Source organism: Medicago sativa, chromosome 1 (assembly GCF_051527215.1).
Source record: "Medicago sativa cultivar Bolivia chromosome 1, Bolivia_mono, whole genome shotgun sequence".
In the NCBI taxonomy this organism is placed as follows: domain Eukaryota; kingdom Viridiplantae; phylum Streptophyta; class Magnoliopsida; order Fabales; family Fabaceae; genus Medicago; species Medicago sativa.
In genome coordinates, this window is record NC_140749.1 from 62891550 (window position 1) to 62911637 (window position 20088).

General features: G+C 34.0%; 2 protein-coding genes and 1 long non-coding RNA gene across 4 annotated transcripts; all 3 read right to left on the bottom strand.

Moving 5' to 3' along the window:
* Positions 1–2217: 2217 nt before the first annotated feature.
* On the bottom strand, positions 2218–4570 carry LOC146956225 (uncharacterized). Of its 2 annotated transcripts, none has more exons than XM_085727692.1 (2): positions 4361–4570; positions 2218–4020 (listed from the first exon to the last, which is right to left on the bottom strand). In XM_085727692.1, the coding sequence occupies exon 2, from the start codon at positions 3970–3972 to the stop codon at positions 2464–2466; it is 1509 nt and encodes a 502-aa protein (XP_085583818.1). In that variant the 5' UTR covers positions 3973–4020; positions 4361–4570; the 3' UTR covers positions 2218–2463. The 2 variants fall into 2 exon arrangements, with proteins under 2 accessions (XP_085583818.1, XP_085583812.1); XM_085727686.1 differs by having other exon boundaries at positions 2218–4069.
* Positions 4571–8116: 3546 nt separating this feature from the next.
* LOC146956226 (uncharacterized) lies at positions 8117–10618 on the bottom strand. Its single transcript, XM_085727695.1, has 2 exons — positions 10368–10618; positions 8117–10055 (listed from the first exon to the last, which is right to left on the bottom strand). The coding sequence occupies exon 2, from the start codon at positions 9874–9876 to the stop codon at positions 8347–8349; it is 1530 nt and encodes a 509-aa protein (XP_085583821.1). The 5' UTR covers positions 9877–10055; positions 10368–10618; the 3' UTR covers positions 8117–8346.
* Positions 10619–17484: 6866 nt separating this feature from the next.
* LOC146956227 (uncharacterized) lies at positions 17485–18900 on the bottom strand. The gene is made up of 2 exons (XR_015014627.1): positions 18137–18900; positions 17485–17831 (listed from the first exon to the last, which is right to left on the bottom strand). It is a non-coding gene; the product is annotated as an uncharacterized LOC146956227 (long non-coding RNA).
* Positions 18901–20088: the final 1188 nt, after the last annotated feature.

Below are 20088 nucleotides of genomic sequence, written 5' to 3' on the forward strand. Positions count from 1 at the left end.
TGAATCCCCCATCCAATTAAATTAAACCCCAAAAAAAGAGACATTTCAATCGTTTTCCAGTTTCTCCATGAGAATTTCATACCAGCGCAAGCAGAAATTAACAACACCTATCAGACTATTCATATCAAATAGAGAGAAGAAAAAAAATCCTGAATCTAGAGGGGGAATCATTTCAATGAACGCAGTTTTGTGTGACATAAAATGAATCCCATAACTGTCAGTGCCATGATAACATAGTGGTCAATTAGTAAGTAGCAACGATTACAATCGAAAGCTAATATACTAGAGCCAAAAAACCAACGCAATTAGCCAGAAAAAATTTGATAGAAGCAATTACAAAATGCACTTTTGTACTGTAAAATACACTGTATGGCACAATGTTAGTAAAAAAAATGATTTCCATACCCCCAGTAACATATGCTTGTGGATGTAGAAAACAGAGAGAATTTAAAGTGGGTTTTCCACACTTTTGCATGAAGACCTCGAAGGATACGTTGAACATGGATGAATTGAAACTTCATTTCAAACATGCAAAATGTAATAAATAATAGTTAAAAACAACTTTTTCTCTCATTCTCGGGGAAGCTCAATTAGCTCAAACTAGAAGTATGCATTAGCACCCCTTAATCCTTACTCTCCAATTTTATGCTTGTCTTTCATAACTAGAAATAGAATGCGACTTTCCTTCACTTGAAATTTTTCCAATATATTACTACAGTTCTTTCATGACGCCATCCATCATGATCATGCCATAAGCAAAACATTAATCACAACATGCACTCCTGCGTACTTTTTTTTATCTCCACACCGAAAACCTTAATAGACAAGATCCTTAGTCCTTACTTCCTTGTGTTGCTGCATGCACAATAAATAACGTTCCTTTCCAATACTACCCCTAAATGTTATTACTATTGCTTAGTAAATAAATACTTCACATTTTTCTTATCCTGGTATTTGTTCTTGGATATGCCTTTTCTTAGCATTTATCGTTTGACGATAGGTTGCTTTTGTGCTTTTCATAGACCATGCGTCCTGTTATTTACTCCATTTGATTACCGCTCATCTACAACTCAGATTGTATATTGAGGGCAATACAAAGAACCTGAATTCTTCCATACTTTGGTTAGATTGAAAATTGGTTTTCTCTTTCAACGAATTTATTAGACCATTAGAGAGGACTCAGTCATACTCATACAAGATTACGAGGAATATCGTGCTTGTCGTGTTCAAGATAAAATGAGAATACATCTTCATAAATTCTCCGGTGGAAAACTTAAAACCAAAAGCATCAACAATGTTCCTTTAAATCAGGCATTTTTAACCAAAATAGGTTTGACCAACAAATTTTTATAGAACATAAAACAAAAAGTCAACCTAGATTTTCAAGTTAAAACTGATGCTGTGGAAGAGTCACAATAACTAGAATTACTACCCGAGTAAGTTGATCTCAAACCCTTTTTTTCAAAGTAAACAGTTGAGAGAATTTCCTGAGTAAAGGAATATGTACACTAGAACTGATCTTGCAAATATCATGAACGAAGGTCAAATAAACGATCGAAGCTTTTGCTCCCCTTCAAAGTCATATAAATATTCAGTGTCCATATAACAAATTACTAGTATTTGTTATAGAAGCAATATCGTAGCACTTGGAAAGAAAACTTGGTCGAAAGGAACAAGGAGCATATAAAACAAGTCATTTGCTATAGAAGCAATTTATCACTGCATTTGACACATAATTTAATTGAAAAGAACAAGGTTGACGCTTGTGAATGAATTAAAAATCAATTATGAGTTGTTTTTAAATAGATAATTTGAATTCCATGTGGGTGGACTTCAGGTTGCATTGCAAGTTTGCAAGCATCCTGCAGCTATAGCCGGTCACCTGAGCAGATATTATCACTCACTGAAAACTATGTTTGGAGAAAGAACTGGAATGGAAATACACATAAAATTGACACTGTACAAATATGATTTTGACTCCTCTAAAGCTAAAAGTTAGTAAAGTAAGAAAATCAAGGGTTGATATTACTTACTTTACTCTCTAAAGGGAATGGTTCACTTCAGAGTAGTTTTGTCCTACAAATATATGTTGTGCCCCAGATAAGGCTGACATGAATACATAACGGCAGAAATTAACGACACCTATCAGACTATTCATATCAAATAGAAAGAAAAAAAATCCTGAATCTAATGCGGGAATCATTTCAATGAACACAGTTTTGTGTGACATAAAATGAATCCCATAACTGTCAGTGCCATGATAACATAGAGGTCAATTAGTAGCAACGAATACAATCGAAAGATAATATACTAGAGCCAAAAAACCAACACAATTAGTGAGAAAAAAAATTGATAGAAGCAATTACAAAATACGCATTTGTACTATAAAATACACTGTATGGCACAATGTTAGTAAAAAAAAAATGATTTCCATACCCCCAATAGTTTTAATAAGTGCCTAATTCAAGTCAACATGAGATCATTACCATCCAGGTTGCCACCAAGATTAGGACGAAGGCAGACACGGACTTCATGCTCTTCAGATCCAGGACGAAGTTTAGGCACCATGATCTCAAGCACTGATCCTGGTCCATCATAGTAAGCTTCAATATTGGCATCTTCAGGAATACGAGTTAAAAGAGGGATTTCGCGAACAAATTCTCCAGGAGGGCAGTGCTCTGAGGATGGATCTGTGAGCTTGAATGTCCTATCATTTCTCTTGATAAATTGCTTTCGTGATGTGCTGACACAAGAAACCTTTATGATACCATGAGTGAGAGTATTCCTCCAAGTAACTTTGACACTAGGAAGATCCACAAAAGGCAAACTGATAATGATCAAGTAACCTTGCTCATCCTCATAAATTGTTTTTGCAGCTGTAGCCGGTCCACAGACATTCTTCATCACCCCGCTAAAATCATTCAACCAGTGTTGTTCACTAGGGTGCATTTCCAAATCCGGAATCCGATCAGATGGAGGATTAACAGCCAAGTAACATTCTTCATCATTCCCATTAAGGAAAAAGTCCTTCCTTTTCTTGCTACTGATAGGGGACAAGTCAGCCGCATCACCGTTAGGCATATGAGTAGACAAATTCAGCCCAGATTCATTGAGGAGCTTCTTTGAGTGAGGAATTGGAGCACTCTTGATTGGAGGAGGTGGTCTCTCAAGCTCAAAATCTGTGTTCGGAAGATTCCTCCATGAGCCGAAGTCGCTTGCTTCGGCCGGGATTATGAAATTCAAATCTCGGCCAGTGAGTTCCATCCACTTCTTCTGCTCATCCCTGTCAAGACTTGAAAGATTAGGCGACGAAACAAGTTCAATACCATGCAGACACTGAGGATTTGAAAGTCCCCTGTACTGCTTCCTTTGCATCCTATGAGATCGAACAAAACCCTTGTCAACACTGAAAGGAAACGGACGTTCCCCTTGGCGAGAATGTCCGTTCATGTAACTCCTCAGCTGCATCTTCCCCAAAGCATTCTCCGGCCTCTCCTTGAAAACCCACATGTACATGTTTTCCAAATCATGCTGAACCATAAAAACATCATTATTCAGATCCGTTTTATCAAACCCCGAAACACCATTGCTGTCATCCCTAGTAACTTTAGCCTTCGACTTTTCAAGCAACACTGGCTTAAAATAAAACCTAAAGAAAAACCAAGCACCCCAAATGCTATCAACACGCCTCGAGCATTTCTTCACCGCTTTCGGAAGGTTAAGCAAACTCTCAGTCTCATAACCACCTTGAGTACCAAGACCAACATCCAGAATATCACAAGGATCAGAATTCCACGGCTGCGGCACCGAAAGGGGTAAATTGATATCGGGCGGACGCGAAAGTATAACCTGTCTATTCATCTCTAAATCAAGCTCATCATGAGAACATCCACTTGAATCCATTGACAAAAGTGTTGAAGGGTGGTGATGATTCTCCATTGAGAGACAACAAGTGAGAAGAGAACCACCCATTGAATTACCTCTTCATATGGTTTTCTATATCTTCTTCTTCTTCTTATGCTGCTTGTTTCACAATGTTGCCATCCCAAAAACAATTCAACAAAATAACCTTATAAACACCGTCAACATTTAAATCAATACCCAAACATTAACATTAACAATAACAACCCCATCAATTAAAATAAAAAAACAAACCCTAGATTTGTGAATGAACTATTACATACAAAATCCATTCTTCACACATCAAACAAAAAAAAAACAAGTTTTAATACAAATAATAAAAAATCCTAGCCTGAATTGTTGATTTGAATCAAATTATTACACAAATACACACTAATCTTAATTTATGATTGGAAATAGAGATTCAGAGAAAAAAAAATGGAAGAAGATCTTCAAGTACCTTTGAGAAAAAGAATCGAAAAATGGAATTGAAGACGAATCACCGATTATGCGCTTCATCATCATTTCATTTCATGCATAACATTGAATTTTTCTACCCTAGACTTTTCATTTTTTTTTATTGATAGAAATAAATAAATAAATAAATAAATAATTTAATTGTTGGAGTTGTCAAAATAATGAATAGTGAAATGGAAAAAAAAGATAGAATAGGGGAAGAGAAGAAGCAGAAGCGTGATGAACCGTCTTTCAATGAACCCAAACAGGTTCCGTGCGGATTGGGTTTGGTTTAGTTTGGCCTGCTTTGATAGTGAACCGGGATTATTAATTGGACCCTCCTCTTTCATTTATCTATCACCATTATTATTTAGTTTAGATTATTTTTTCTTCTAATATTTTTTTTGGATTGATAACTATTAATAATTAATTGTTATATTAGTATTTCTCTTTCGTAGGAGTTTGAATTTGAGTCATTTAACTCCTCCGACTTCTAATAATGGTATGGTGAAAGGTTACTTTTGATAAGTCGATGACTTCTAGAGTGATTATATGTTAGATGATGAGGAACACCTATATTGGGGACTTAGATAAATAGCAATATCGTATATGTGCGGTAAAATTATAAGGGTATACACCATGGGTAGGTTTCTTACAAAGCTTTTTTAGGGTGGTTCTTGGAGGTCGCACCATGGTACGATGGGAAAATGGTGAGATTCAATTTTTGGCAGCTAGAAAAAGGAAGGAGAGCGAGGTTATGTGTAGGATGCAAGTGTTAATTAAGGTTTTGCATTTGGATTGTGGTTGCACGATGATAAAAGCAAACGTTGCAGTTAATGAGGGATCTCGCGTTAGGCTAGCAGCGAATCCAAGAGAAGGGCATAATGCACAAAGGGGTTGCTCGCGAGGTAGGCTGAGGCGACTTAAAGTGGGTTCGATCGTAGCCATGATTATTTGTTCCATTGCCATAAACTTTGCGTGAATTCCACAAAAGGTTTTGAATAATGCTATATATATCATTGATCTTTTTTTAGGGTTGAACAGGGCTTTGGGCATAATATGCTCTATTACACATTCATCCTTGAAGAGATCGAGCCTTAACGAATACGATCTCTATTAAACCGCGATATCCCAATCCAATCAAGATCTTCATTTCTTTCAGAAATTAAGAACTACATTTAAATGATAGATAGACACGGATTTCAAATAAAACTAAATTAATATAAATTTGAAATATTTCAATTTTAAACGAGTAAATTTCATTTTTATCATTAAATATATTAAAATAAATAAAAATATTTTCAAATAATTTCAAACAAAGAGTAAATCGCAGAGATCAAAACTTGTTAAATGATTTTGAACTTTCATTAAAAAGAAAACCAGTTTGCTTCTACAAATACTAACACAACACTATTTATAAGGACTTGCTAAACATACATACATAAATAATGATAAAATGATACTTTATTTTTTTACAATAATAGTAAAATGATACTTTTTTTTTAATGGAATAGTAAAATGATACTTAGTAACTCAGTGGCCGAATTACTTCCAATTTCCAATGGTCTCTCACCCTCGCATGACAATGAGGAACTTCATCTTGAAATCATATTCTCTATTTGCTCTTAACCTTACCGTAGAAGCTCCTCCTATTCATGATCCTTACGTTTCTTTAATTGATCATATCCATAAGATTAAGACCCACTCTTGATCCATAAACTTTAGTCCATACCTTACGGGAAAGGAATGAAGTGGCTAATTGATTAGCTAAGCATGATGATGCCTCCAATGACAACTTTGCTCAAAACTTCGATTGAGTGTCCACATCAAATGTTTATGTGTATGCTCGCTAATGCTATTGGAACCATTAGATTAAGAGTTTAGTATCTTTGTGCTTTTTATGTTTTTATTTCCTCTTATAAATAATTAAAAAGGTAATACCTTAAGTGATTCTTTTCCTATAAAACGGAAAATACTTGGGTGACATTAAGTCACTGTGACATTAAATTTGGGTCACACAAAGGTGTTGTGTTGTGTGGCCCAGATGTGTTGTATGTGTTGTGTGGCCCAGATGTTGTGTGGCAATGTGTGTTGTGTGGCCCAGATTTAATGTCACGGTGACATAATGTCACCCAAGTGCTTCCCCTATAAAACTTAACGCCAAAAAAGTAAATTGGACCACAGATTATGATCTCATCGATCACTGCTTACATAGGTTGATGGTACTACTTGATAGATCTGGTAACGCGGAAATGAGAAAGGTCATTTATTGCCCCATAAAGAGGATGAAAAAAAGTTGTTAATAGAAAACGATATCCACTTGTCAAAAGAGGAAGAGAAAACAATCATCTCAATTAGCACATGAATGAAACAACTGCCAACGACTCAACTCTATCTCATTCTGGTCACTCAAGCTGTCTAAATTCTCACCATACAATGAGACTAATGGATCCGGCTCAGATCACACGCATTCACGTATTTGAGACATCAATAATTTTGATTTAGATCAAATTGTCGAAAGTTAAGTTTGGTTCGACAATCTGATCTAAATCAAAAGATTATCATGTCCCAAATGCATGAATGCGTCTGATCAAGATCAAAAAGTTATTCAGGTCACTTAAGTTTTCTATATTCTCACCACACAATGAGATTAATCGATCCGGCTCGGATTACAAGCATTTGAAACATTAGTTCTTTGATTTAGATCAGATTGTTGAAAGTTAAATTTGGTTCTCTTAACTTTCGATAATCTAATCTAAATCAAAGGATTATCAAGTCTGATAAAGATCAAAAAGTCATTGTCTCTAAACTTTTCTAGTTTAAAGAACAAAATTTAACTTTCGACAATCTGATCTAAATCAAAAGATTATCAATATTTCAAATGCGTGAATGCGTCTGATCAAGATCAAAATGTCATTGTCACTAAAATTTGTTCACATGACTCAGGGAATCTAATTTCCATCTACTAGTCAACAATTGTTTGCTTCTTCTCTATTACCCAAAATATCAACAGCCCTTCATCGCCGCGTATTTTTCCTATGAAAAGGTGCAACATGATAGGCTCAACTGAAACGGGACATGTTTTTTGCTTTATTATAGCAGGAATGATTCCTTGGTAACGTAATGGGATAAGCAAAAAGATAACTTCTTCTGTTAATAAGTCAACATATCAAGTTAGAACACAATCACAACAATGTTGAAATTAAAATATAATAATAAAATAGCTACTCCGTATGGGTAACATTTTCTTCAAGATTACTCTCAAGAGATGATGAATGTTGACTTTGTCTTTTTGCTGATATTCCAAGTAGGGTATAGTGAATTGAAATATTGGTTAGAAAAAGCGTGGACGTTATCTTTAACATCTATGACTTTACTGTTAGAATCCACCACCAATAATCCCATAACATGAGGAATAAAGTGTTGAAACTAAATAGGAGAAGTTTATTTTACACTGTACTGGTAGTGAAAGCTAACTCTATTATTGAATCATGTTATCATTGCAAGTTGCAAATGCTGCTTATAGTGTCAAGAACAAATAATATTTGGGAGGAGAAACTACCCTCTAGCATGTGATGTATCATTCTTCTACACAAGACATTAGAAATCAGATATTTCATTCTTTTATCCAAAAAGATTGAATAACAAGACAGTATAACTGATAAAACAGAAAAAGCGGTTAAGTGGTTGAGGTTATCATTTTACTGAGAAATGAATCATTCAATTCTTCATCTATTTCAGTAAAAAAATATTCCAAATGTATGATATAATAATTTCTTATAAATGATAAATGCTTACAATCAAAAGCTTGAAGATGCACTGGAACAAAAAAAGTACCAGGGCAATAGGTGAGCTAAACTATTAACTGCTACAGACAAACTTAAGACCACCTTTGTATTACAAATAAGACTGCATGATACAAGTTAGAAAAACTATGATAAAGCACCATACTCTAGCAGCATCCCTAACAATACTTTATAATGGTCTATCTCAAGTCAACATAAGATCATTCCCTCCCAGATGAGGGCGGAGGCAAACACGGACTTCATGCTCTTCTGGTCCGACACGGTGTTTTGGCACCATGATCTCTAGCACTGATCCTGGCTCATCATAGTATGCTTCCAGATTGGCATCTTCAGGAATTCTGGTTGAGAGAGAGATTTCGCGGACAAACTCTCCAGGGGGGCAGTGCTCTGAGGATGCATCTGTAAGCTTGAATGTCCTGTCACGTCTCTTGATGAAAGGCTTTCGAGATGTGCTCATACAAGAAACCTTGATGATACCATGAGTTAGAGTGTTCCTCCATGAAACTTTCACACTTGCAAGGTCTACAAAGGGCAGACTGATAATAATCAAGTAACCTTGTTCGTCCTCATAGATAGTTTTTGCAGCTGTGACAGGTCCGTACACATTCTTTATCACCCCGCTGAAGTCATTCAACCAGTGCGGCTCACTTGGATGCATTTCAATATCTTGGATCCGTTCAGATGGAGGATTAACAGCAAGGTAACATTCTTCCTCGTTTCCGTTTACATTTCCATTCCCACTTCCGTGTGGGAAATTTCCGTTCCCATTTGCGTGAGGGAAAAAGTCTTTCCTCTTTTTGCCGTTGGCAGAAGATAGGTCCAACAAATCACCGTTGGTGTGGTTAGACAGAGGAGTTGACAAATTCAGTCCAGATCCATTGAGCAGCTTCTTTGGGTGTCCATTTGCAGCACTCTTGATAGAAGGAAGAGGTCTCTCAAGCTCAAAGTCTGTGTTGGGAAGATTTCTCCATGAACCAAAATCGCTTGCTTCAGGTGGGACTGTGAAACTCAAATCTCGGCCGGTAAGTTCAATCCACCTTTTCCGATCATCCTCGTCGAGATTCATCAAATTGGGTGAAGGAAAAAGCTCAATGCCATGCACACACTGAGGGTTCGAAAGTCCTCTATAATGCTTCCTTTGCATCCGATGGGATCGAACAAAACCTTTGTCAACACTAAAAGGAAATGGACGCTCCCCTTGGCGAGAATGCCCATTCATGTAACTCCTCAGCTGCATCTTACCCAACGCATTCTCCGGCCTCTCCTTAAAAACCCACATGTACATATTTTCCATATCATGTTGAACCATGAAAACATCAAGATTAAGATCAGATTTTTCAAAACCCGAAATACCATTACCATCCCTGACAATCTTGGCCTTCGATTTATCATTCAACGCTGGCTTAAAGTAAAAACTAAAGAAAAACCAAGCACCCCATATGCTATCAACACGCTTAGCACATTTCCTTCCAACTTTAGGCAGAGTAAGAAAAGTCTCAGTCTCATACCCTTGAGTACCAAGACCAACATCCAAAATATCACAAGGGTCAGAATTCCACGACTGTGGTGGCGGACTACGTTCAGCAGACAACGGCAAATTAATATCAGGCGGACGCGAAAGTATGATTTGACGATTCATTTCCAAGTCAAGTTCCTCATGAGAAGATGCACTTGAATCCATTGACAATAACGTTGAAGGATGATGATTCTCCATTGACAAAGAAGCAAAACAGAAATCGCCAATGCTACCTCATCATCTTGTTGTTGATGAGTTTTATTATTGCTGGTTGATACACAATTGCCATTTCCAAAAACAAATTCAACAAAATAATAACCTTATAAACACCTTCATCATCATATCAATCCCCACTATATCTCCCTTCCATCAAACCCCTATATTTATCAATTCAATTTGAGAACAAACAAAAAAATCAACAAATCCAAATTATATATTAAAAAAAAAATAATCTTTTTTCTTCTATTTTCTCTATAAATTAACAAATAAACATACTTATCAATAATAACATAACTATATAAATATACATATGTATACAACAGTGTTATATCTATACATCTCTCTTAAATTTGTGTGAATTTTGAAGGAAAAAAAAACCTAAAATCGATATTTAACCCTTCAACATCAAGAGAAAAACGGTGAAATTGAATCAATTGAGATAGATCTTGAAGGATTATTAATATTATTACCTTTTGGGATAAGCATCAGAGAAACGAGAAGAACGGGAACATCCATAGCCAGCGATGATGGACCTCATATTATCATCGACAACCATATTTTCAACAAATTTTCGATGGTTATTAATTTTTTACATTAATTTAATGTTTTTTTTTTCACAAACAGAAAACCCTAATTTTATTGTTCTTCGGAGAAATGAAGGTATGAAAAGAACAGAGAAGAAGTGTTTTTTTTTTGTAGTGAGAGAATGAAGAAGAAGAGTGGAGAGAGAAAGAAGAAGCGTAAGTGAAGGTGTGATTATAAGGAGAGTTTCGTAGGTTGAAGCCTTCACTGGATAACACCGTCCTACTATTTTCCTTTTGGACCACACCGTTTGTTTACAGTGACGGTGCATCTTCGTATGTCTACTTTATCATAATCATCGTATTAGTCTTCAATTTTATCTTGTCTTCCCTTCTTCATTCACCAATCAAATATCAATATTACTAGTATAGTGACCCGTGCCAAGCACGGGAAATAAAAAACTTTTTTGATCAAATGTATAGATTTTATATTATGTTATCTTAAAATTATAAATGTGGTTATAATTTAAATTTGATATGGAAAAAAAATATCATCTTAATGTTGTTAATTTTGTATATATTTTGAAATATCTAAACATTGCACATAACGATTAAAGTATTTGGATTTATACTTATACTAATTATTTGTAGTATAAGATGTACTCATTGTTAAACTTAGCATATGTAATATTTATGCAAAAATACGCCGACGTACTGTATATTATTATTTGTTGACATAATATATTTTATTAATCATAAAAACTAAAAAGATTATATTTTTTTATATAATAGTATACCCATAGCCTGTGAATGCAAACGTTAAATTTTTTATGGGTGTGTCTAAATATAGTTTGGGTTACAGAAACGTCGATTGTTATTTGTTTTTATTTTTTACAAAATCAATGGTCTAATGTACATTTGTATTTTGGGGTAACAACGATGTAAAAAAAAAGTTCTGCGTACTGTTATACCTGAAAAGTGCATCAATTAAAAGTCAATGGCAGGAGGATCTGCTTATATAGAAATTGCATGTCCTGTAATGACCAATACGTAGACATGGCAACGGGGCGGGTTTGAGAATCCCCGTCCCCGCCCCCGTACCCGCCTCCGTCCCCAAACCATATCAGGGGTAAAAATTGAACACCCAACCCCTCCCTCAACTCCCGGCTCCGCCCCCACCCCCACCCGCGAAAACTTTATTTTTTATAAAATATTTAAAAAATGCATATTTTTTCATTTTTTCATAGCAACAAAAACACAATAATTATATTAATAATTATTTATCTAATAAACTTTTTTCAAAAGAGCAAAATAATTATAATAAATATGTTTCTAAAGAATAATATTATATTAAAATAGGTTGGTACTTATGGAAATAAGATTATAAAATTTAAGAAAGAAAGTTTTAAAAAACGGGTGCGGGGCGGGGGTGGGTGCGGGGCGGGAGTAAGCATACCCCGCACCCGCCCCCGTACTAAAACTCCAAATTTCCCCCACACCCGTACCCGCACCCGGTTAAATCGTCTTTTCCCCGTTAAATTCGGGGCGGGGGCAGCCGGGTCTTGCGGGGTCGGGGTTTGTTGCCATGTCTACCAATACGCCTTACAAAGAAATTAAAAAAGAAAAACGACTTCCAAACAATACGTAACTTTAGTTTTTTAAATTATAGCAACAACAATTCTAAAACATAGCCAATGATCATACTTTTTGAAAAACTTCACGATACACAACATTTTTGGTTTCCTTGCAAACATTATTATCTTCATCCAAGATGAGCATCTTCAAACCTTTTCTAGAAGTAACTCGAGAGACAACGACATAGAGTTGTCCATGCGTGAACACGGGCTTAGGAAGATAAACTCCCACTCAAGATAAAGATTGACCCTGACTTTTATTTATTGTCATCGCAAAACAAAGCGTCAATGAAAATTGCATGCGTCTGAATTTGAAGGGTAGTTCTGGATCACTCGGAATAAGATTCATCCTGGGAATGAATACCCTGATACCTGCCCTTTCTCCTGTAATTATAGTAGCAACTACTGTGCTCTTCCCTAGATGTGTAACTGTCAGCCTCGTACCATTACACAGTCCATTGGCCTGATCGATGTTTCTCATCAGCATAGCCGGACATCCCACCCTTAGTTTCAACCGGTGATTTGGAATTCCAGAGCTCTTAATACCATTAAGAAATTTTGTTGTGAAATACTCGCTTTGGACATCATAATTTTCACACGATCGACAAACAGAATCAGAGCTTAAATACTCTTTCTCTTCACTTGGAATCAGCGACATCATATATTCGTTAACATGCTCAACTGAATCAAGCATTGGTGCGAGTATTCCTCTTTCTTGGAAAAATAGCTGGTCACCAATGTTATCATTCAAATCAGGATACACAAAGTTTATAATTGACATCAACGGATTTGTTGCGTCTGATATGAGCAAATATTCAGGAATTTCTACCTTCATTTCACCATTCTCATCCGAAGCGTCATTGTCGTCTCCAGTTGAGAGTATCCACTTGCCAAAATTAGGAATTTCTTCCTGCTCTACATGCTCTGCAGGTACCAAAGATGCACCCAATCTCATATTAACAGTAAGCCTCAACAAATTACAGTAAGCCCATATCTTTGATGAATTGATTGAGACATCAACAATATCCTGCCTCGTTCCTTTTCGGACAACAGACAATATCTGCCTGAAATCACCACCTAAAACTACTGTCATTCCACCAAAAGGTCTAAACTCGTTTAGGGGATCATTCTTGGACATCACACATTGATCGGTCAACTGCCTCAAAGCACCATCGGACTTTGCAGCGCACACCAGGTCGGCCCTAGGACTATCCTTTTCCATCGTAAGCGATGATGCCTCATTAATCTCAATAGCGACTGTCAGCGTCGAGTGCGCGGTTCTTCCACCTGGTAATAGAAAAGCCGCTATACCGCTGGATGCAACATTCAATACAATTAACCCTTTCGATCAAACAACATCTGACAATGTTTTCCATATAAAGGTTTTTCCAGTACCACCGTAACCATATAAGAACATTATTATCAACATCTGACAATTAACCCTTTATGCAATTAATTATCATCAAAGTCTTAATCAATTATTATTAACGCCCAGAAAATGTCATTTTTTTAAAATTTAAATGTGTATAAAATATAAATTTCTAATATCAAAATAAAAACATTATTTTTTCATACTGAACACTTTTTTTTTAAAAAAAATTCTTGGAAAATATAATAGAGTGGGGATATTTTTTTTTTAAGAATAAAAATAGAAGTTTAAATACTCCTTCAAAATTTTCGGTTCATTAGAGTAATTTCATATGTAAATTTTCGGATGTCATTCTGGTACATTAAATACTCCTCCGAATTTTAGCAAATAACATTTTGATGTGTATATGAAATAAAATATTAAATGCACCTTTCAATATAAGGTTGTCACGTGTACTATCAAAGTAAAACGTGTGAATTGAAATTCTTATGAATGAAAATAAAAACTAATATAAAATAATAAAAAATAATGATTTGAAAAATCAAATTATATTTGAACCGTGTTAATAACAAAATGTAGAGATACACATATGTAATATTTTTTTGCAATATTTCTGCGATATTTTTTTTAATAGAAGAGATACACATTGATTGAATGATGTTGGGAATTTTTTTTAATAACATTGCCAATTTATTGATATAATCTCGTTTGGCCATTGTGATTTTAGAGGAAAGGTGTTGAAATAATTTTTTTTTATCTATTAAGCAATTCCGATTTTTTTTTGGTTTAAGGCTTATTTTTTTTAGAGCAGTCAACTAAATAGAATCAACTGAAATCATATTTTTGATATTCTCTAATGATACGTTTTCAATTCAAATTAAATACCTCCAATTCCAATCTTTTTCTGTCCTAAAATAAAGTATCCGATTTTCTTTTTCTTTCATAAAACAAACATTGAACAATTGAACGAAATTCATTAATTTTTTTTTTGTGAAATCTGTTCAACGGTTTTTGCGATTTTAGAGGAAAGGTCTTGAAATATTATTTTTTTTAGCTATTAAGCAATTCATAATTTTTTTTTTTGTTTAAGGCTTACTTTATTTTTTAAGGGAAGGTTCAACGTTTATTTTAGCAAGACCATTAAATAGAATCAATTCATATTATTGCCAAAAAAAAGAGGAATCAATTTACGTTAAAAAGAAATGAGGAACCAATTTAATAGCATTTAATATTTTTCTTTTTGTATTTCAACCAAAATTAAATTACATGATTCTACCAAAAATAGAAATATCTAATAAGAAAAACATGGGGTTTACGTCCTCTTTTTTTTGCGGTAATCGACGTTTTATTAAAAAAATTAATTGTGGTGGAATTTATCCTTTGACAAAAATAACGTATACTTTTTAGTCTAGTAAATATTTGTATCATACATGACCTTAACAAAATAACCAAATATTATTTTTTTTGGGTACCAAGTAAAATGTATCTAGTTAAATTATATAACAAATTAATGGTTTACTACCAAATCTAATTAAATTATTTTAAAAAGTTACACTTTTATCAAATCATTTTTTTGACAAATCAAATCATATTTTTATTATTTGACATATATCAATTATTTCATCTCTTTGATATTTAAATAATTATTTCATTAATCGTATTTTAATTAGATATTACTTGTTTTATTTTAATATCTGAATTCAAATATATTAATTTAAATTATTTGATTATTCAAAAAAAGCATATTAGAATTTGAAATTGTAAAACTTCCTTTTGTATTTGTATTTCTAAAATACAAAACGTTTAGCAGAAAGAAAAAACATTTAATTATTTTTACAAATATAAAGCATACGTTTTCACAAAATAAATCAACAATAATTTGGAATTCGTATTTTTTGAATGAATAGGAAATGTTTGATTTGAAATTTGAAGCATATTAGAATTTGAAATTGTAAAACTTCCTTTTATACATAAACAATAAATACAAATTTGTGAGGATGAATGTGGTGAGAGTATTTTGTGAGGATGAATGTGGTGAGAGTATTTGAAAAAAGAATAGGATGAGAGTGCCACGTGTCATAAGAATAGGAGGAGAAAAAACATTTCCATAAAGGGCTATGGAATCGGCCGTAAATTTATATTATATAGATTTCTTCCTTAATAACATTTAATTTAATGAATTTTTTTTTTACAAACATTTAATTTAATGATAAATTGATAATCCAACCACGTTTGTAGATGTGTCTAGGCAGGCTAGTCTTTGGGCAAGAGCAAGGAGCTCTTTGGAGCTAGGCCTCTAATTTATGGGGGTCTTAAATATTTGTAGAAATATGGGTGTAATTGATGGGTATAGGATAAAAAATAACATTTTTACCTATGTACAATATATGTCATTTGGTAAGTATATGTTTTTGTTGTCAATTATTCATTGTCCATAGGTAAGTGTCTCTTTGGCTGTAGGTAAAAGCGTAAAAGTCATGTTTGAATCAATGCTTATACATATCACTGTAACTGGTGTTATATTTTTTTTTTCTTTTCAAATCTTTTTAAATGAAAATGGTCAAGAACACAACTGAGTCTCTAAATTGCTACGAACGGCCATGTGTCTGGGTGATATAAAGATATTGTGAGTATTTGTAAGAGTGGGGTTGGGGTGGGAAGTTGGTTTGAAGATAGCTTGGTGAAGGTGGTGGGTGATGTGACCAAAATGTTTTTTTTTTTGTTAGATCAGTGGTTGGAGGTTAGTACTTTGAGAGATAAATTTAGGCGCCTTTTTGATTTATTAGAAAATGAATTGGTGATGGTGGCGAAAATGGGTACCTTAAGGTAGGATGTTGGGAGTGGCGCCAAAGGTTATTAACATAGGCGGATGAGGGAATGAATTTCCTGCAGTAAAAATTTCTACAGTTTTCTACAGTGTCAAAGTCAATACCATTGAACATTTTATCTATCTTGAGTTCTACATTTAATTTTCTATACTTTTTTTCAATGGCCATGATTTCACTGGACCCTGCAGTCACTGCAGAGAATCTAGTCTCGACGGATGAGCAGTTGGGGAGAGTAGTCTTGTCTTTTATTGTCTAACATTTTTTTACAAGATGGAATGGAGGACAAAGGGGATTGAAATTTAGATACAGGCAAAGGCTACATGGTTAGCGACGCGTACCACACGTTATCCTTAGTGAAGCAGGTAGATCGTTCCTATAATTTTGATATTGTTTGGAACAAAGCGACTCCTTTGAAGATCTTTTTCTTTGCTTGGTGGTTGTTCCAAAACCGTTTATCAACAAGGATAACTAGATTGATGACCCGTGCGCCGCACGGGTCTTATGAGCTGTAATGCATTCACTATTAGTAAAATGCAATAGTTATTTGAAAATAGACTTTTGACCCGTGCAACCCATGAGTATTTTAGATTTAAAATGATAGTATTTTTATAACAATTGAAAAAGCATGGATAGATTTGAAATAATTAATATATGATTTCCAAAATTCAATTAGAAACCGTGCAAAGGAATGGGACAATTTGATTTTTCCGTTTAGCATATTCTTGTGGCTGTAATTTAGAATACTATAATAAAAAATTAACTAAGGGACGTACACCTAATTTAGATTTATCAATGTCATCTAATGAACCATTGTGACAAACAGTTGTTGTGCTGTTTTTGGCAAAACAGTGTCAAACAAATATGTAGTAGAACCACAAAACAACCTTAACAATGATTGATGATTGATCACTACATCAATAAGTTAAAGCACAGTGTGAATTAATCATAGAACAAAACTGATTTTGAATATAGGATGGACACATAGTCAATGGAGCGCCGAAGACAAAGGATTCATGTTGCTTAACGATAAAATCGTATTTGTAGTCTCGCCACCGGAATATACATAACGAAAAGTAGAGAAGAAAGTTAGCGTTCACATAGATGGACCTCTCAATCTAAATCTCAACATTGGTAACACTCCAACATAATCAACACTTTTATAAGATAATCATAATTTCTCATGTATCTTTGAATGCAAAATGAATGACCAAATAAAAATGAATGACACATAGAGAAATCAAAATCACAAACTCCCTTGCATTCTGTAGATGCTTGAACCTCAATAATACATATTATGATGTTGTTGTTATAGCACAAACTCCCTTGCATTATATGAAAATAATTTCAAGCTTGAAGACTATATCATCTATGTTCTCAAAAAATCACACGATGACTAAAACAACCAAAAAGAATTAAATCTAGAAGCATTTGTTTTGTCCACTGAAGCTATAGACAGAACAAAACAAAAAACACACAAACTTTAAAAAAAAATATTAACAGAGGAAATAAGTGAGTTACGAACACTTCAAATTATTTAATATCATTCTTGGCTTCCTTTATATCTGCCTTCTAACCATCCAACCTGTCATATACAAAAATAAGTATTTTCAAATTAAAAACTTAGAAAATATAATATCATTAAGATTTTGGTTTTTAATTTGCAGTTTGTAGGAATTGAATTCTAAATCTCAACACATAATGGATATTTAGCATAATTAATTATATGGTGGGATAATTTGCAAGCAAGATCCTTCATTACATGAAGCACATATTTAAAATGCAAATTAGGATGCTTGAGAAGTAGAAAACAAAAATAAGATAGACAGTAGACCCATTAATGTAACAATTATATTTCAACTAAAGAAACTAAGGTATAGGTGGTTCTACCTTTGTATCTTTGTTTCGAATAATGGCTGTGGGAGAAGAAATGTCAAACTCAAAGCATTTTTAACCTCCATAATCTGAGCATCAATATCCTTAAGATTCTTTTCAAAAACTTCAAAATGCTCTTTCAATGCTTCCTCCTCAAATATCTCATCAGAAAAATTTGGTCGGTCCATAAGCAAAAACGGTTGCTGCAATGAAATAAGCATGCAATGATTATGTAATGCAAAGTTTCTATGAGAGGCACAAATCATATGGAAGGACAGAACAACATTCTTTACTGAGTGGATATTAAATGTGTTAGTGTGCATGGGGTATTTCAAGGGAGAGGAATAACAGAAGCTTATGTTTTGAAATTCAAACCGGAAGCTAATTGTGCTAAAAGAATTCCTTAATAAATGCATAGAAAGTGGGATGTGCGTAACAAATGCTACCACATTGTTTTTTGTATATGACGATCCAACAAACACTCCTATCACTAAGGCTCAGTTAATGCTCACAAAAAATAGGAAAAATAACAGATTGCAATGCAAAATTTTAAAATTCAAATTCAAACCTAAGGAGGGAAATATTTTTAGGGTTGATTAGAAATTAATGAGATGTGATTTAGAGGGAAAAAATTAGGTTTAGTGATAAGCTAGACCTAATAAGCTTTAAGGATACCTGGTTATGTTTGAAGAAAATGAAGTGCATAAATATTCTCGGTATGGAAGATTCAAGGATTCAAGGAATAAATAATGATGTGTTTGATTCCATTTTGTTTTGGAAAGTGGAGAGGGAGGGTGGAGAACTACATATATATGCTTTGGAAACAACTAAACGTGTGCTGAGTGGAGATTTGAAATTCAAGCCTCGGTAAATGGAAAATAACACAAATGGCAAGGCAAAATTTGAAATTTAAATTTAACATATAGAAGGAGGGAAATATTTGTAGGGTTAAAGTGATTAGCAATTAATGACATGGAATTAGAGGGAAAAAATTAGGTTTAGTTGTAGCTAGACCTAATAAGCTTTAAGAATAAGTGATATGCTTCGTTGTGGTATTATTCAACCTAATTTTACTTTATGTTCGATCAGGTGTAGGAAGGAGGAAATCATAAATCTATATGGCTTCTCATTCGACAATGGTTATGTATTCATTCAACATACACACCGATATTTCTAATCACCTCACTCACTTTGGAAACTCAAGAGGTGATTCAAAGAAAATCTGATCTTCAATTTGTTTAATTTGGCTCGTGTGTATGTGATTTATTTAGAAGGACATAAATTGTTGTATTTTTCAAGAAAAATAATTGCCTATACATCGACTTTTTGATAAAGTGGAACTTTATCTCTCTAATAGTTGAAAGCTACACGAACATACACAACTTCGGATTTTCACCATTGGTGACTAAATTTTATCCAAGGCTTGAGTCTTGTATCTTAGTGTGTGTTTGGTATGGCTTTATTTTTCCAAAACGCCGGTGGAAAATCACGGTACCGCAAAAGCTAGGAAAGCAAGCTTCTGCTTTTTCACGTTTTTTCACATTGGGAAGCGTGAAACCACGTTTTTTCCAATTGCAAACGTGTTCCCAAACACAGGCTTAGTAAGTGTTTTGTTAATATTCTCTATCTAGTTTTTTTATTTTTATTTTGGTAGTGCCTGGTATTTTACCTTGTAAATACTTTTGAGTCTTATCTTTGTACTCTTTGTGTAGATTGGGATCTCCTTTTGGTTTAATATATTATGGGAGATTAGCCACTTTAGTCCCTGAATAGGAAATGAGTCGTCACTTTAGTCCCTGGATGTAGACTCCGTTAGTCACTTTAGTCCTTGAAATTGACCAACAAAGTCTACATTTAGGGACTATTTTACAATTTATCTGCATTCAGGGACTAAAGTGACTACTCCTTTCCCATTCAGGAACTAAAGTGACTAATTCCCCAATATATTATATATTATATTGTTCATA